This window comes from Coregonus clupeaformis, unplaced genomic scaffold, assembly GCF_020615455.1.
Source record: "Coregonus clupeaformis isolate EN_2021a unplaced genomic scaffold, ASM2061545v1 scaf3207, whole genome shotgun sequence".
Taxonomy (NCBI): Eukaryota; Metazoa; Chordata; class Actinopteri; order Salmoniformes; family Salmonidae; genus Coregonus; species Coregonus clupeaformis.
Genome location: NW_025536661.1, coordinates 14,857 through 33,746, shown reverse-complemented (window position 1 = coordinate 33,746; position 18,890 = coordinate 14,857). Strand labels below are relative to the sequence as shown.

Here is an 18,890-nt window from a genome sequence, read left to right as displayed (position 1 = left end):
GATTAATCAAAAACATTGATTAATCAATTAAAATGTATTTTGCAAGTTTGTTAAAAGCCAACTCCAACATTACTGATCCAGTATTGATGATTCATTGATGTCTGTAAACCGAATCAAATCGTTTTTGCAGCTTCCAATGACTCAAAACCAAACATTTTACATAAGTTTAAACAGGGCTTGTAAAGGTTCTCTACAGTTTAGCCCTGAACTATGCCCAACAGCAGAGATGGGCATTGGTCCAATACCGCTGTGCTCAGCAGAAGCACGAGCAAGAAACTATTGAGATGAAGGGACAGGTGGAGAGAACCAGGATGCTAATGACAAAAGCTGACAATGACAAGATGCTGCTAGCTGAGGAGCTGCATTTGAGAACGGATCAATTAAAAGATCTGGCAAACACTTTTGATGAAGAACGAGCACAAACTCTCGAACAAATACGTTTTCTACAAGAACAACTCGATTTAGCCAACAGTAAATACGATGAAGTCTACGCAAAACTATATGAATCTGACGAGCTAGCTAAAAACAAGGGCGACCAACTTGATGCCCTGCAAGCAGTTTTAAATGACACCACTCAAAGCAATAATGTTCTATTCCAAAAGCTGCAGACCAAAGACGATCAATTAATGAACACCTTGACCAAGTTGGATGCCAAAACAGCAGAACTCATTGAAGTCGCTGACTGAATGAACGATGAGAGAACCCAGGTGAGGAAGTTGGAAAACTTGCAAGCGGAGGACATCTCATCACTGAATCTCTCGCTCCGCACTCGAGACCTCTCCCTGCAAACCATGACAGATAAGTATGAGGCCGAACGGAACAACTGCAACACTCACGCGTCTGAAATAAATACCCTCAGCTCCCAAGTGGACTCTGCGATGCAGCAGAACACCACCCTTAGGTACCATCTGGAGGAACTCCAGAACAGCCACGCGCTACCGCTTGACTACCCAACCGAGCAACCAAGCTCGCAACCGGAGCCTGGGGAACAAAGGAGTGTAGACGACAGGAGGTTTCAGACTTCACCTCTCTTAGGGGTCCCTCAGTCTTTTCATCTTGGTCGTTCGGCCCAGAGTAACATGGCGCCTCTTCGCCAACAAAATTTCAATTTGGCTTTTCATCTTGGCCCTTCGGTCAAGCGTCTTTGACCCCATTCCAGGTAAGCTAAACGACACACACGTTCTTAGCAGACATAGAGGACGCCTTGGATGGCTACCCGAATGCTATGAATCCTGACAGGCTTTACCTGAACGTCCAACAGACACGTGACAAGGTTCATCCGTCTACAACAGCAACACGTGCAAAACGACTACGCTAAACTTGCCACAGCTTTGAAAATAGAATTCAGTGGTTCTGCGACTCGCAAACACGACAGCTCGCTGGCTAACACTGTTTAAACAAGCTCGGAATGAACACCTACAAGCCTACTATCATAGGCTTCGTTCAGATTACTTTGGCATGCTCACTGAAATAGGAATGGAAGAGCTATTATCATTCAAACAAATGTTTATGTCAAACATGTATCCCAACTTCATTAACTACTTGGGCCCTACTGCCCACATTGGTTTGCCAGTCTCGGCACCCCGAGAGCTTGCGAACACAGCTTTTGATGCATCCAAAGCGGGCTGGGCTAAGAGCCCGGACACCTCTGTTTTCAAGATTGGGGGGGTGCAATCACTCCAGTTGGAGGGTGCGACATCAGGGACAGGAGCGGAAAAAAGATGATGCACCAGGTGGGCGGCTACCACGTACATACCACACGATGACCACCGCAGTAACGATAGCTACAAAGAACGCCCCCAACCAAACAGGCCCCGCAGAGGTCGATCTGGCCACTGCGTTCCTTCATCGAACCCTCACAAATGGTCAGGGAACAAGGGTAACAAGCTTAACAAGAGTAACAAAGGGTTCAATGATGAACAAAACGTAACCCAAAGCTCTCTAGAAGCTCTGATAAGAGAAAACATGTGAGAAAGAGGGAAAAGATAAGTCACCATGACTAGGCATGAAATTGCCGGAGAATGGTTCCCCGAAATTAACACCATTTGCCAGGTTGGAAATGTTCACCTTAACCCCGCCCTCACTCAAATCCCAGTCCAGTTCCCGCTCGATCTAGACACAAGCCCATGGGCTTTGTCTAGAGACCATGATATAGATGTTGCGACGCACAAGGTAAGCAGCATTGCAACAGCTGATTCCTCTCCCATTCCGATAGAGGACCCACTGGGTCACGAAGTACAGCAATCTGTCTTAAAAATCGACCCAGATAACTCACCACTCCGTTCTGCCAACCCACTCCACTTTGTTGGCGATATGACAAGAAAAACCCGACTCGAACAGGCCATACCTCAAAGTCTTAGAGGACTGTTTGACCTGTGATGCACTGATAGATTCGGGTTTGACTATTTCCCTCATATCTCAGACTTTGCTGGATGAACTCAAAAGGGTAGTGGACCCAGCGAAACGTTGGTTAAAAACAGAACAATGCGACACTAAACTTTGAGGTTTCACTCAGGCTACCTCGCCTCTTATCAAGCGTATCCTACTAAAACTGAACTTTGAAAGCGTGTCACTTGTCCACTCTGTGTACGTGACTAGCATTGACACCGAGCAGATGCTGATTGGGATGGATTTAATAGACCGTTTGGTACCACTGATGGATTGGAAATCCAACCAAATCTGGTCACAAATCGCAATAACTCGACGGTTCGGCGTCATCAACTGACATACCCCCAGTGAACTTGGTAATGAGTCTGCAAATTGTGGCAGATGACAGGGTGACTAGTTAAACTCGGAAACTAACCGAACATGAGGTTTTCCTATGTAGCTTGGGTGAATCACCAGCCTATACATACCTCCACCCTCCACTGATAGGCGGCGTGTGCCTAAACGGCACAATGGTTGAGGATGAAATACTGGCAACCTGGTCCGAAAAATCTGCAATCAGTTTGGAAATGTTCAACAACATTTCAAAAGCGGCTAACTGCCACGCCCTGGTTCCGAAAACGTTCAGATTCCCACTGGGAACGACTCCCCAGACGACACTCACTGCTTTAGGGGTATGGGCGCTATCAAGGCGCATTGGAAACAACCCAACCTGCAAGCATTCTTGGTTATTATCATAATTCGTGAGAGATGAGCCGGTTCAGATTGCCTCAGGTATTTAGTCCATATCTGAGTGTAATTGTAAAAGAAGGATCTACATCTTTCCCTCTTTCTTCCATGTTACATTTAATGTCTGTCTCTCACCCACTGTCAGGCAGAGGGTATGATCAATGAGATCCGTACTGCCTTCAAAGATGCTCTTGATCACCTCAAGTGGATGGACAAACAAAAGCGTCAGGCAGCCAAGGTCGACACCTACTGGATAGTGTGTGTGTGTGTGTGTGTGTGTGTGTAAGAGAGAGAGGACAGGGAGGGAGTGATGTGGGTTTACAGGTTACAATACAGTCATTGGAATAGATTGAGATGGCCCTCTTTGTCCAGACCTCCAAATAATGGAACCAGGAAGTTTCTTGTCCCCTTCCTCCATTTTGACCTCTCTTATCCCTTTTGCTCCCTTGGTCTTCAGGCGGACGCCATCTATGACATGATTGGATTCCCTGACTTCATCCTGGACCCCAAAGAACTGGATGATGTTTATGACGGGGTGAGTTAGTGCCTTTTTGTTGAGTTGTGTCATGATTGAACCCCATACATTGACCCCTGTGATTTCTTCAAAGAAGTTGAAGGTGAAATGACAAGGACACTTTTTGATGTTTCTGATCAGTGAGTAATTCTCTATTGCCCCTGTCTGCCTATCTGTCTGTCTCTCTCTCTCTCTCCACAGTATGACGTCTCGGAAGACAACTTCTTCCAGAACGCACTCAACTTCTACAACTTCTCTGCCAGGGTGATGGCCGATCAGCTCCGCAAACCGCCCAACAGGGACCAGTGAGTCTTCATCAGCTACACTCATCATCACTATCAACATCACCATCGTCATTCGATCGGAAATTGCACTCTATTCCTTATAAAGTGCAAAAATTTGACTCTGGTCAAACACTACATTAATTGAGATGCTGTTTGCTCCAGTGGTGTCTGGTGTCACGGAGGACGGGCTCATTGTATTGGCTTGAACGGAATGAATGGAACGGTATCAAACACATACCATTCCATTCATCCCATTCCAGAAATGACAATTAGCCGTCCTACTTTCACCAGCTTTCACAGGTTTGCTTTTTTACACACGTCTCTGCCACCTTCCTTCTAGATGGAGTATGACCCCTCCCACAGTCAACGCCTACTACATGCCCACCAAGAATGGCATTGTCTTCCCAGCTGGAATCCTTCAGGCACCCTTTTATGCACAGGATCACCCCAAGTGAATGAGTGTGTGTGTGTGTGTGTGTGTGTGTGTGTGTGTGTGTGGCGTGCGTGTGTGTGTGTGTGCTTGCTTGCTTTTCTGACCCCATGTAAATTCTCTGCAGAGCACTGAACTTCGGGGGGATCGGAGTGGTGATGGGACACGAGCTCACTCATGCCTTTGATGACCAGGGTTGGTGTCCGCATTTAACAGATTCCACAGAACTCATGGATGCATCCTCACAAACACCCACTGACAAACACATACCGGCATGCATGAACATGTAACGATCCCGGCAGTCTGAGTCGGGTCCTGTCTGTGGACTAGTTGTTATGTTCGTGATCTCCAGTTTCCCGAGGGTTCTGGAACGCTCCGGGAGCTCTCTTGATTTCCGCACCTGCATCCCATCAGCAATCTGCACACCTGGTCCTGATCATCACCCTTCTTAGGCTCTGGCCTAACATCCATTCCCTGCCGGATCGTTAGCCATGAACAGTAGGTTTACCAGAGTATCAGTCTTAGAGCCTAGCGTTAGTTTTGTTGTTTTTGCACCTTGTTGGTTTGTTGCTTACTTACCCCGTTTTGTTCCATCTGCAGTCACCCGTCCGGAACCTTCATCCAACCTCTGCCTGGTGGTGGCGGCTGCCGACAGGATGGGATCAACCACTGCACCCCCAACAACTAATCAACGCCGCCGCTCTGTTCCCTGGATTATTCAGCATCACTCTTGAACTTGTAAATAAACACTCTCACCTTCGTTTCAACTTACCTTGTCCTGGTCTGCTTCTGGGTTCTGGCTTAGCAACTCGTGACGAACGATCCGGCCAGTAATGAACCCAGCGGACCTGGACTCTGTTCGCCATGCCATTACCCAGCAGGAGAAGATGTTGGGCCATCATATGCACGGTACTACAGGAGATCGCGTTGTCGTTCGACTTTCTACCGGTCTGACGGAGGTCCAGACCAACGCAAGTGTCGGTGGAAGATCCACTACGGTTTCACCCATCTCGCCTGCCGCTTCTGAAGCCGTGTCCTTCCGTGAGCCCAAAGGTTCCCGACACCGGATAAATATGAGGGAGCTGGGAAGATGCCGTTCCTTCCTTATGCAGTGTGGATTAGTGTTCGATCTACAGCCCTACTCTTATGCCACAGACAAGGCTAGGATAGCCTTTGTGATTGAGTTGCTGCGTGGTCGGCGCTGGAGTGGGCTTCAGCCGTTTGGGAACGACAGGATCCCTGCATGGCTTCATACCAGGGGTTCACGGCCGAGATGAGGAAGCTCTTCGACCATTCCGTCCGAGGGAGGGACGCAGCTAGGCGCCTGTTTCCTTCGCCAAGGAACTCCTGGCGTGGCCGACTTGTGATCGAGTTCAAGACGTTGGCTGTGGAGAGTGGGTGGAATGAGGAGGCTCTGCAAGCGGCCTTTTACCAGGGTCTGTCGGAGCAGCTCAAGGATGAGTTGATCTCCTATCCGAGTCTAGTGACCTGGACAGCTTGGTAGCCTTGTCTATTCGGGTGGATAATCGAGTCCGAGAGCGAAGGAGGGAGAAGCAATGGGCTCCGTCCAACCGATCGCTTCTCGGTTCCAGTCGGAGTCCTGTCAAACTGCGCGGCTCGCTAAAGTTGGGAGGACTTTTAGCGAGCCAGTTTCGACCTCTCAAGACCTCTGTCAGACCCCGTTTCCCGGCTACCCTTATGAACGGGAATCAGAGCTTAGCGATTAACGCTTTGCTCGATTCAGGTGCCGATGGAAGCTTTCTAGATGCCGAAGTTGGTGGAACAGCTGGGGGCTTTCAAGGAGCAATTGCCGGAAGCCATTGAAGCTACCACTCTGGACGGCAGTAGTCTGGCACGTATCCGATGAGGACTGAACCGGTTAAGATGCGGTTGTCGGGGAATCATTCTGAGATGATTTCATTCTTCATTCTGCCGTCTTCCCAGGTTCCTCTGGTCCTTGGATACCCCTGGCTGAAGGAACACAATCCACGTTCGATTGGGTGACCGGGCAAGGTAACGGTTGGAGCCTTGAGTTGTCATGCTAACTGTCTCAAGACTGCCTGCCCCCATTCGGTTCCCAGTCAGGTGATTGAGGCTAAACCCCCAGATTTGTCCCTGGTTCCCGAGACATATCCGATTTGGGGAAGTTTTCAGTAAGCAGAAGGCTCTGTCACTCCCTCCCCACCCGACCATATGATTGTGCCATCAACCTGTTCCCTGGAGCTGTCTACCCCAAGGGAAGGTTATACAGTATCTCCCGACCTGAGGTGAGGCTTTGGAGACCTACATCAAGGAGTCCCTAGCTGCTGGTCTCGTTGTCCCTCGTCATCACCCCTGGGGCAGGATTCTTCTTTGTGGGTAAGAAGGATGGCTCTCTTCGACCGTGTATTGATTATCGGGGGGTTGAATGACATCACGGTCAAGAACAAGTATCCCCTGCCCTTGATGAGTTCTGCCTTCGACTCCTTACAGGGTCTACGGTGTTCACCAAGCTAGCTACGCATCGTATCACATGGTCCGGATCAGAGAGGGGCGAGTGGTTGACGGGTTTCAATACACCCGATGGGTCACTTTGTATCAGGTGATGCCGTTTGGACTGCCAATGCTCCAGCGGTATTCCAGAGTATGTGAAACGACGTCCTGAGAGATATGATCGGTCTCTTTGTGTTTGTTTACCTGGATGACATTCTGATCTTCTCGAAGGAACCTTCCACCACGTCCAGCATGTCCGGCAGGTTCTGCAGCGATTGTTGGAGAATCGCCTGTTCGTGAAGGCCGAGAGTGCGAGTTTCACGCCCACACGACATCCTTTCTCGGTTACATCATCTCCCAGGGAGAGATTAGGATGGACCAGGAGAAGGTTAGACGGTTCTGGAATGGGCCCACCCGTACAGATTGCAGCTCCAGAGATTTTTGGGGTTTGCGAATTTCTACCGCAGATTCATCCGGGATTACAGCCGTGTGGCCGCTCCGTTAACTGCCTTGACTTCTATCAGGACCTTCAAGTGGAATCCGGAGGCGGATCGGGCGTTTCTGGATTTGAAGGCGATTCACCAACGACGATTCTCTCTCAACCGGACACGGCCCGTCAGTTCGTCGTTGAAGTGGGCGACGTCTGATGTGGGAGTTGGCGCCATCCTGTCTGCTGCTCCACGACAGTAAACTCCATCCCTGCGCCTACTACTCTCGTACGCCTTTCGCCTGCGGAGAGGAATTACGATGTGGGTAACCGGGAGCTTCTCGCGGTGAGACTTGCCTTGGAGGAGTGGCGCCACTGGTTGGAGGGGGCGGAGCAACCGTTTATTGTCTGGACTGACCACAAGAATCTTGCTTACCGTGCAATCGGCTAAACGTCTCAACTCCCCGTCCAGGCCAGGTGGGCGTTGTTTTCGGGACGATTCAAGTTTTCCCTGGCGTTCCGACCTGGATCTAAGAACGGCAAGGCGGGCCCTTGTCCCGGATGTTCTCCAAGACGGAGAGAGTGGGTCCAAGACCGAGATTCTCCCCCGGAACTGCGTCGTGGGAGCAGTTATGTGGAAGATTGAGGAGGAGGTGCTGGCGGCCCTTCGGACTCAGCTCCCTGCAGTCCACCCGGTCGGTTGTTTGTGCCTGAGTCGGGTTCGTCCTGCTGTCCTCAAATGGTCCCACGCCAGCAAGATGGCTTGTCACCCTGGCGTGGCTCGGACAATGGCGTTTCTTCGCAGACGTTTTTGGTGGCCTGCCATGGCGAGGATACTCGTTATGTTGCTGCCTGTCCAGTGTGTCGCAGAATAAGAGTACCAATCGCCCAGCTCTGGACTACTTCACCCCCTTCCTATTCCCCGCCGACCATGGTCGCATCCTGGCCCTGGACTTTGTCACTGGGTTGCCCGCTTCTGAGGGAACACGGTCGGTTCTGACTACTCGTGGACAGATTCAGCAAGTTCGCCCACTTTGTGCCTATTGCCAAGCTTCCCTCTGCCTCGGAGACGTCCGAGATCCTGGTTAGGGTTTTCAGGATCCACGGGTTGCCCAGTGATATCGTTTCCGACCGTGGTCCTCAGTTTTACCTCTGCTGTCTGGAAGTCCTTCTGTTTGGCCATTGAGCTACAGTCAGTCTCACATCTGGTTTTCACCCCCCAATGTCGGCGGAGAGCCAACAGAAATGGAAACGCTACGCTGTCTGGCCTCTTCCAACCTCCACCTCCTGGTCTCTCAGTTGCCTTGGGTTGAGTATGCCCACAATACTCTCCCTACATCTGCCACTGGGATGTCTCCCTTCCAGTGCCTGTATGGCTACCAACCTCCCTTGTTCCCTTCTCAGGAGAAGGAGCTCTCCAGTGCCTTCTGTTCAGGTCCTATTCGTCGTTGCCACCGGACCTGGCATCGGGCCAAAGCACTCCTTAGAGTTTCGGACCGTATCAGCTCCAGGCGAATCGTCGCGGATCCCCTCCCACCTACACCATCGGAGATGGTCTGGTTGGCCACACGGGATCTTCCTTTACGGACTGAGTCTAGGAAGTTGTTACCGAAGTTCATTGGTCCGTTTGTGGTGGAGAAGGTGATCAATCCGGTGGCAGTTCGACCTCAAACTCCCGAGGACGCTCAGAGTCCATCCCACCTTTCATGTCTCCTGCCTCAAGCCTGTCTTTCCTCAGTCCTCTGTTGCCTCCTCCCGCCTCCTCCTCCTCCTCCCTCGGATGATCGGAGGTGGTCCCTGCCTACACGGTGCGTCGCATCATGGATTCCAGACGGCGGGGCGGGTTTCAGTATCTCGTGGACTGGGAGGTATGGTCCTGAAGAGAGGAGTTGGATTCGCGGCGACAGGTCCTAGATGCTGACCTCATCAGTGACTTCTACCGCCTCCATCCTGGCGCTCCGGGGTCCGCGGCGTTCGGGGGGGTACTGTAACGATCCCGGCAGTCTGGTCGGGTCCTGTCTGTGGACTAGTTGTTCTGTTCGTGATCTCCAGTTTCCCGAGGGTTCTGGAACGCTCCGGGGAGCTCTCTTGATTTCCTCACCTGCATCCCATCAGCAATCTGCACACCTGGTCCTGATCATCACCCTTCTTAGGCTCTGGCCTAACATCCATTCCCTGCCGGATCGGTTAGCCAAGAACAGTAGGTTTACCAGAGTATCATCTAGAGCCTAGCTAGTTTTGTTTTTTTGCACCTTGTTGGTTTGTTGCTTACTTACCCCGTTTTGTCCATCTGCAATCACCCGTCCGGAACCTTCATCCAACCTCTACCTGGTGGTCGGCGGCTGCCGACAGGATGGGATCAACCACTGCACCCCCCAACAACTAATCAACGCCGCCCGCTCTGTTCCCTGGATTATTCAGCATCACTCTTGAACTTGTAAATAAACACTCACCTTCGTTTCAACTTACCTTGTCCTGGTCTGCTTCTGGGTTCTGGCTTAGCAACTCGTGACAGAACAGACATGATTACTAGGTGTGCATGTTTGTAAAGATCGTTTATGTATTTTAAGATGATTTTTCCTTAATCAGGCAGGGAATACGACAAAGACGGGAACCTTCGGCCATGGTGGCAAAATTCCTCTGTGGAAGCATTTAAGAACCGCACGGAATGCATGGTGGAGCAGTACAACGGGTTTACATCAATGGGGAGCATATAAATGGCAAGCAGGCTGGGAGAGAACATTGCTGACAACGAGGCCTAAAGGCAGCCTATAAGGTGAGTGTATCTCCTACTTGATAACACATTTAGTTGCTCACATACTGTCTGGGGAGTAACTTAGTAATCACTGTAGTAATTATTAGCTGTAGTAAAGTTAAGTTATTTTGTAACAGTAATGGGGTTGAGCGGTTATTGCACAACCCCATTACTGCCTAATCCATTGCTATGTAATTATAAAGCAATTACATAGTTACTACTATGTAAAATGTTACTATGATGTTTTTACTACAGTTATTTTAGTGTTACTTCCCATGGTGGCAGTGGTGGGATCCAGGGCAGCATGACTCTTATTATACTATACTCTAACTATACTTCACCTCAGGGCCAGCAGAGGGCGGTTAATGTTCTATAGTAATGGGTTTTTCTGTTGTGTTCAGGCGTACCAGGCATGGGTGCTGGAGAACGGTGAGGAGAAGAGGCTGCCAGCAGTCAACCTGACCAATGACCAACTATTCTTTGTGGGGATTTGCCCAGGGTGGGTGATGGGAGTGTCAACAAGATTATTTACACATCCCAATATAGTTTATGTATCAAATACTCATGATTAGGGCTCGGGGTTTGCCTGACCATGTCATAAGCTATAAAACTAGTGGCCAGGAGTTTTCTTGTCAGGTCATGCTCTCAGATGAACTCCTGGCCCTATGTCATGAAAAGGAGTGAAATGAGAGTGAATTCACATGCATTTGGGGGTGATATTAAGAGTGGAAGTATTATAACTACTGTTGGAGAGGAGAAGTGGACTAACAAACAAATAAAGTACAACGAATAAAACCCAATTTTGGAAACAGAGTGAGTATAATATGCAACAGTTGGGATGACGGATAGGGGAATAATCTAGCTACCTCCTGTTTAACTTATTGAGGGACCCTTTCTTCTTCTCTCAGGTGTGGTGTTCGTGCGAACCCCGGAGAGCGCCCACGAAGGACTTATGACGGGGCCCCCCACAGCCCCCCAAAATAGTCATCGGCACCCTCTCTCCAACTCGCCAGACTTTGCTGAGCACTTCCAGTGCCCCACTGGCTCCCCCTATGAACTCGGGTCACCACTGCGTAGTGTGGTAGGGCCTGGGAGAACCAGTGGGGGGTGCTGTCTGTGGAAGCTGAATGGGGAACCAAGAGGAGGATGAAGAGAACCTCTAACTAATCATCTGACCTTTTTTATTTGTTCTTTTATTTTTTATGTACATGATGCTGGATCACTAGTGGTTTGTTGGTAGAGCAGGACAGACTCCAGGTGAGCGAGAGGGAGGTGCGTGGAGAGAAATGTTGTCATCTGCTGATGTCTGCGTAATTCCAGTGTTTTGGTATTTTTCCTCTGTCTCCACGCCTCAGTCACACCCCCCACCCCACTAACTGGTGGGGCACAAGTGCTCGTTTTATTTATTGTTTGTTGGACTTGGTAGTGGGCCGGGAGGAGGAGCCACTAGGGGCTGTCCTATCCCCTCCTTTCTCTATGCTTCTGTGTTGTCACTGTCCTCGCTGGGTGTCCTGTTTACAATTTAAACCGGAGCCCTCTATTGACTTAGGGCTCTCACTAAAGGCACTGTGACATCACAGGATGGGTTCAGCTGCCTTTGTGACCTCGCAGGAAGCGCAGAAACTTGGCTGTGACATCACAGGATGGGTTCATCTGCCTCTGTGACCTCAGGGAAGTGCAGAAACTTCACTGTGATTGAACATTGTATATGGCTTCATCTCAAATGTCATCCCTATATTACTTACTTGCCTTGAGGCACATAAGGCATCCACAAGGGGAGCACCACTGCTTCTGGTCTGCATTCCCGATATAGTATACACATAGTACTATGTGGCTCTGAGTAAAGTAGTAGTTGCCCTATGGGGTGTCATTTGTATAGGGTGTCATTTGTTCTACTGCTCATTTATACAAAATCACTGGACAGGTGAAAGCAATATTGAAGCCTACTGATAGACATTGCCACAATATCACTTATAGCTATCCCATTTCTTAAAGATCGGTGGCGAGCAGTTTGAATACATAGGAAAGCCACTTAACAATGTTGATCCAACCAGGAGTAGGGTGACGTTGCCCCTAGACGCTGATCTTGGTTCAGTTTCCCCACTAATGGTTAAGGTTAGGATTGAGGGAGGGAAAGCTGATCGTAGATCTGTACTTAGGGGAAACATCACCCTAGAGCATCCAACCACTAGATGGGCAAAGGTCCCTCTGAGAACTACAGACAGTGCTGGACTGGCTGTGACACCTGTTGTAGGGCCACTCACCACTTGCTTACCTGTGTGTTTTAGTTGTTGTTGCTGCTGTTGTTGTTGTTATTGGCATATTCTTGAAGTTGACAAAGTTGAAATGAGATTCTCATTTTTAAAACTGCTTTTTGCCAAATATCTTTTTTTAAAAGTTGTGTTCCTAGTGTCCAGTTGATTCTTTGTTTTTCTGTACGCTAAGGGAGTGAAGTTCAGTGTGTGTGTATGAACAGCCTTCAAAGCTTCTTTGATGTTTACTATGTTTAAGCTGTCAGCTTCATTGCGAAAGGACAATTTGTGCGTGTGTGTGTATGCACGTGGTTGTGTGGGTGCGTGAGCTTGTATGTGTGTGTGCATCCCATGCATGGGTGTGCACGTGTGCATATGTGTGCAGATTGCTTTGATACTTCATCCCCACTTACGTTGAACTATCAACAATGTCAAGTCAGCTGCAGTGATTTCACCTCACATTCCAAAAAACACTCATTTGAAATGAATGGATATGTTAAAGGAATAACTAATTGTTTGTACATCCTCCACTCCAAAGTGCTTCAGACTGTCTGTTCGTGAGTCAGGGTGGGTACAGGATACCTTTGTTAATCAGGTTACTGTTGGACTCTTGTTTAATCAAGCTATGTTACTGTTTTATCTCTAGTTGCTCCTGTCAGCACTTTGCAAGGTTGTTTCACTACAAGACACTACAACGCAACACTAGTCCTTCAATGCAGATGGAGTTGTGTTATCTAATGTAAGACAATGAGGTGAAGCAATTGCAGTCAGTTGATATTGGCTGCAATCAGAAGCCCTCCTGTTAGGTGAACTGCCCTAGTAAGAGAGAGTTTCAGAGAAATCTGCCCATTCAATTTCACAACAATAAAGGACGCTATGATGCATCCTTCCAGTTCATTATAGCGGTCATTCTTGTACATTTTGTGAAATCAAATATCTAACACAGAGAGTTAGTTATGTCTATTCTACACAACACATTTCTAGCTGAGCGTTGTGCCCTCCAAGCTCGAGGTTCACACGGGCAGGAGTTAGAGGTTAGGGGGAAGTAGTGCTTACACGTAGAGGGTTGGTCAGGGTTAGCCTTGAATATTTACATCATGAAATACAGATCTATTTACTTGAAAGTGTGTAAAAGCCTTTAATTATCCAGGTAATGCCATTAAGTGTTCTCTCTTTGGTCTGATGTGCTGTGTACCTGTCTGTCACTGTCACTCCACAATTATCTTCTTTCTTCAGCCATCTAGTCATACACTTTTCACGCTATTTGCCAATCTGAACTGTATTGTCCTTTCCAGCACTGTTGCAGCAACTAGGATTGATACGTGATTAGTGCAGCTTGGTTCCACTCAGCTCAGAAGTGTTAAAAGGATATTAAAGCCTGGTGAAGAGAAAGCTGTTTTACTTACTTAGTCCTTTTCATTCCTTTTTTAAATATATTGTTTTATTGGACATATAAAGAAATACAAATTACAAATTGAACAGATGCATCCTTTTATCCCCTAAACTTGTTAAGGGGAAGGTGGTGTTTCAACAACAAAAGCAGCATACATACAAAACTAAAATAAATTAAAACGTACAATTGGAAATAATAATATATGAATATACATATATGTACACATACAAATACATACACAAAAATAAATAAAATATCACAACATACTAACCCTTCCCTCCCACACCCTAAGGATGTGGAGTTAACCCTAAGAAGGGCCTCCTCCCACCAGTCATCTGTAAGTTCAAGTTCACTACCCCAGTCTGTCTTGATTTTGTTTATTGAAAAGGGTTCAGAGGAAAGCATAATGTCATATAATCTAGGAATCAGAGACAAAATCTCTTCTAGCAACGTCTTGGGAGGTAGTTGAGGAAAGGTGGGAAAATTAGAGCGAACAAAGTTACGGGCCTGAAAATAGCGGAAAATATTAGAATGAGCCAGATTACATTTATCTACGAGATCGTTAAAACTGGCAAACTTCCTATCTAAAACTAAATCTTTGAAACATACCAAACCTCTCTCTCGCCACAAAACAAAATCCTGGTCGAGTTTGGAGGGTAAAAATAGGTGGTTGTTACAAATAGGGCTTACAAGAGACAGGGCAGAAAGTCTAAAATGTTGACGAAATTGTCTCCAGATCTTGAAAGTAGAGAGCACAATGGGGATTCCAGTATACTTTGAAGGACACAAAGACAGTGGGGCACAAGTAAGAGCAGAAAGGGAGGAGTGTGCTTCTAATGAGCACCAGTTGGTCCTTGGTGCATTGCACCGGACCAAAATCTTTTGAATATTGGCTGCCCAATGGTAAAGCAGTACATTTAGAAGTGCCATCTTGTCTCCTTCTTTGAAGTATTGCTCTACATATTCTAGGTGATTTTCCTGCCCAGATGAAATGACTGATGAGCCTATCCAACTTGGTAAAAAAAGATTTTGGCAGAAAGATCGGAAGACATTGAAAAGGTATGGAAACCTAGGTAAAATGTTCATTTTAACAGATTGGATTCTGCCAGCTAAGGAGAGAGGCAGACTATCCCAGCAGAGTAAATCTGCTTTAACCCGTGTGACTACATTTAACATTTTTAGTAATTTAGCAGACGCTCTTATCCAGAGCAACTTACAGTTAGTGAGTGCATACATTTTTCATACTGACTAGACTTGCAAAGTTCGTTTTATGGAGGGTAGCCAGAGAATGTGTTATATTCACACCTACATAGGAGAAACCAGAGAGCGACAGACGGAAAGGCAGGGCTCCAGGCTGAATTTACTTGGCAGAGGGGTTGATCGGAAAACATTCACTTTTCTGACATTCACATTCACTTTTCGGTGGATTCCAGTGAAATTATGATAATTTGAAGGCCAAGGAAAGCGGTTCTATCGCAAGTGCAAAAAGGAGCGGGGACATAGGGCACCTTGACGGGTCCCTCTGGAGAAGGGGAAGTATTTTGAACGTTGAGAGTTGGTGTGTACGCTAGCCGTAGGAGCAGAATAGAGCAGATGTATCCATGAGATGAAATTGGACCCAAAACCAAATCTTCCCAAAATGTTAAATAAATAATCCCACTCCACCCGGTCGAAAGCCTTCTCCGCATCAAGAGAAACAACAATTGTGGGGCCTGGAGAGACAGAAGGAGGGAGTATAATGTTCTAAATACGGCGTACATAGGAAAACAGTTGTTGCCCTTTGCTGGAACCTTAGCTAATAGTTTAACATCAGCCTTCAAAAGTGAAATGGGCTGATATCCACCACATTCCGCCGGATCTTTATATTTTCCGAGTATAAGTGAGATGGAGGCTTGAGTTAGCGTCGGGGCGGAGAGCCCTGTGATAACGAGTCTGTGAACATATCTAATAGTAATGGGGCGAGTTGATCTGAGAATTTTTTATAAAAATAGACGGGGAAGCCATTGATGAACAGGAGAAAAGTAGGAGAAGTCTTTTGTGACCGGGTGGAGGAACCCATTTGGGTCATGAATGTAGAAAGAGCTTTTGCCATCCTGGAAGGAGGAAGTGTTCTGGGATTAGACCGGTCGAGTCTTGGTTCAATAACACAGTTAAGGTCCCCGTCGACGATGAGGCATTGGGTGTCAAGATTAGGGAGAGAGGCTAAAAGAGATGTCATACAGTGGGGAAAAAAAGTATTTAGTCAGCCACCAATTGTGCAAGTTCTCCCACTTAAAAAGATGAGAGAGGCCTGTAATTTTCATCATAGGTACACGTCAACTATGACAGACAAATTGAGGAAAAAAATCAAGAAAATCACATTGTAGGATTTTTATTAATTTATTTGCAAATTATGGTGGAAAAAAGTATTTGGTCACCTACAAACAAGCAAGATTTCTGGCTCTCACAGACCTGTAACTTCTTCTTTAAGAGGCTCCTCTGTCCTCCACTGCGTTACCTGTATTAATGGCACCTGTTTGAACTTGTTATCAGTATAAAAGACACCTGTCCACAACCTCAAACAGTCACACTCCAAACTCCACTATGGCCAAGACCAAAGAGCTGTCAAAGGACACCAGAAACAAAATTGTAGACCTGCACCAGGCTGGGAAGACTGAATCTGCAATAGGTAAGCAGCTTGGTTTGAAGAAATCAACTGTGGGAGCAATTATTAGAAATGGAAGACATACAAGACCACTGACAATCTCCCTCGATCTGGGGCTCCACGCAAGATCTCACAACGTGGGGTCAAAATGATCACAAGAACGGTGAGCAAAAATCCCAGAACCACACGGGGGGGACCTAGTGAATGACCTGCAGAGAGCTGGGACCAAAGTAACAAAGCCTACCATCAGTAACACACTACGCCGCCAGGGACTCAAATCCTGCAGTGCCAGGCGTGTCCCCCTGCTTAAGCCAGTACATGTCCAGGCCCGTCTGAAGTTTGCTAGAGTGCATTTGGATGATCCAGAAGAGGATTGGGAAAATGTCATATGGTCAGATGAAACCAAAATAGAACTTTTTGGTAAAAACTCAACTCGTCGTGTTTGGAGGACAAAGAATGCTGAGTTGCATCCAAAGAACACCATACCTACTGTGAAGCATGGGGGTGGAAACCTCATGCTTTGGGGGCTGTTTTTCTGCAAAGGGACCAGGACTGACTGATCCGTGTGACGAAAGAATGAATGGGGCCATGTATCATAAGATTTTGAGGAAAACCTCCTTCTATCAGCAAGGGCATTGAAGATGAAACGTGGCTGGGTCTTTCAGCATGACAATGATCCCAAACACACCGCCCGGGCAACGAAGGAGTGGCTTCGTAAGAAGCATTTCAAGGTCCTGGAGTGGCCTAGCCAGTCTCCAGATCTCAACCCCATAGAACATCTTTGGAGGGAGTTGAAAGTCTGTGTTGCCCAGCGACAGCCCCAAAACATCACTGCTCTAGAGGAGATCTGCATGGAGGAATGGGCCAAAATACCAGCAACAGTGTGTGAAAACCTTGTGAAGACTTACAGAAAACGTTTGACCTGTGTCATTGCCAACAAAGGGTATATAAAAAAGTATTGAGAAACTTTTGTTATTGACCAAATACTTATTTTCCACCATAATTTGCAAATAAATTCATTACAAATCCTACAATGTGATTTTCTGGATTTTTTTTCTCAATTTCACTGTCATAGTTGACGTGTACCTATGATGAAAATTACAGGCCTCTCTCATCTTTTTAAGTGGGAGAACTTGCACAATTGGTGTCTGACTAAATACTTTTTTTCCCCACTATATATATATATATCTTTTTTTTTTTTTTTTTTTTGTCATTATGGGGTATTGTGTGTAGATTGATGAGGGGAAAAAAACTATTTAATCCATTTTAGAATATGGCTGGAACATAACAAAATGTGGAAAAAGTCAACGGGTCTGAATACTTTTAGAATGCACTGTATATTATTTGATGTGATGTAAGTCTTGGGTTGATCTGTTTGCCAAGGAGCCTGTTCTTTGTTGTGAAGCAAATTTGCACATTTCTCTTTGTGGGACATTTAAGGTTACTATTCTATTCTAAGAAGCAGGTTGACGTTTATTGGGATGAGTCTTGTCCTGGAGGCAGAACTGAGCGATTTCCGCTAGATGTGCTCTGCAAAGTCAAAATTGGCTATATTGTAAAAATTCATGAAAACAAAAATGTGCTTTTTGGTCTTCATTTAAAGTTAGGGTTAGGCATTAGGGTTAGCAGTGTGGTTAAGGTTAGGGTTGATTACAGCATTACCCCAAAAATAGAGGAGGCAGGTGGCAGCGGGAGGAGGTAGGGAACTGGTCTGTCTGCCCAATATAAAGGATCAACATTGGCGGAGGAATAAAAATAGCATAAATAGGAAAGTATACCAGTTTCATTTGAGGACCAGGATGTTGACAGCTGTGCAATACAGATTGCAAAATATCTCGTTAGAGATTTTTATGTACCGATTCCATGGCACAGGGTGTATGAGTTGATATATAAAAAATATTTGGGGCCTACAATCATTGCAGCTCTGCAGATTTTGTTGTGAGGATACAGAATCAATAGACCATTTATTTTGGTATTGCCCTCAGGTAGCTTGTTTCTGGTCTCAGGTTCAGGAATAGCTGAAAAAGCAAAACATTAATCTAAAATTGACCCTAGAAATAGCATTGTTGGGAGATCTCGAGAGACCTGGTCAGTCAATTACTAATATACTCAACCATCACACAATGTAACTTCTTGTCAAGAGCACAGTGGATGTCATTTAAAACCTTCAATGTTGCTGAAACAGTGCTGTGGCCAGACCTAAAACCTGATTGCATTCCATTTAAGATGTTGTTTTCTTGGAGGTAGGCCTTCAGCTGCCTACTAACTAAGGACTGCAGTACCTTAGACAGTAAGACAATTTTGATATGGGTCGATAGTTGTCAAGTAGCAAAGGATCTCCACCTTTCAGGAGAGGCAGTACAAAAGCAGATTTCCATAATTTCGGGATTTCCTTAACGTCAAGCGTGAGGTTAAAAATAGATGTTAAGGGGGAGCAATGATGTCTGCAGCTAGGTGTAGGAGGCGGCTAGATAGAGCGTTACCGTAAGAGTAGAGAGATCCACATTTGTGTGGCAGAATCTGCATGGCTGTGTTTCCTTGAAATATTGTATTGGTGACGCTTTTACTGCAAGATATTGATCATATTTGAAGAATCAAGTTGAAA

General features: G+C 46.7%; 1 protein-coding gene across 1 annotated transcript; it reads left to right on the top strand.

The window, feature by feature from the left end:
• Positions 1–791: 791 nt before the first annotated feature.
• On the top strand, positions 792–9,958 carry LOC123489695 (endothelin-converting enzyme 2-like). The gene is made up of 7 exons (XM_045220136.1): positions 792–998; positions 3,260–3,370; positions 3,572–3,649; positions 3,830–3,933; positions 4,253–4,363; positions 4,470–4,537; positions 9,831–9,958. The coding sequence occupies exons 1-7, from the start codon at positions 792–794 to the stop codon at positions 9,956–9,958; spliced, it is 807 nt and encodes a 268-aa protein (XP_045076071.1).
• The last annotated feature ends 8,932 nt before the right edge of the window (positions 9,959–18,890 follow it).

Excerpts from the sequence above, each read along its gene's own strand:
- LOC123489695 (XM_045220136.1), top strand. The coding sequence starts at position 792 with ATGACAGATAAGTATGAGGCCGAACGGAACAACTGCAACACTCACGCG. Across the intron at positions 999-3,259 it reads AGCCTGGGGAACAAAGGAGT|GCAGAGGGTATGATCAATGA; the intron begins GTAGACGACAGG and ends ACCCACTGTCAG. Across the intron at positions 3,371-3,571 it reads AGGTCGACACCTACTGGATA|GCGGACGCCATCTATGACAT; the intron begins GTGTGTGTGTGT and ends CTTGGTCTTCAG.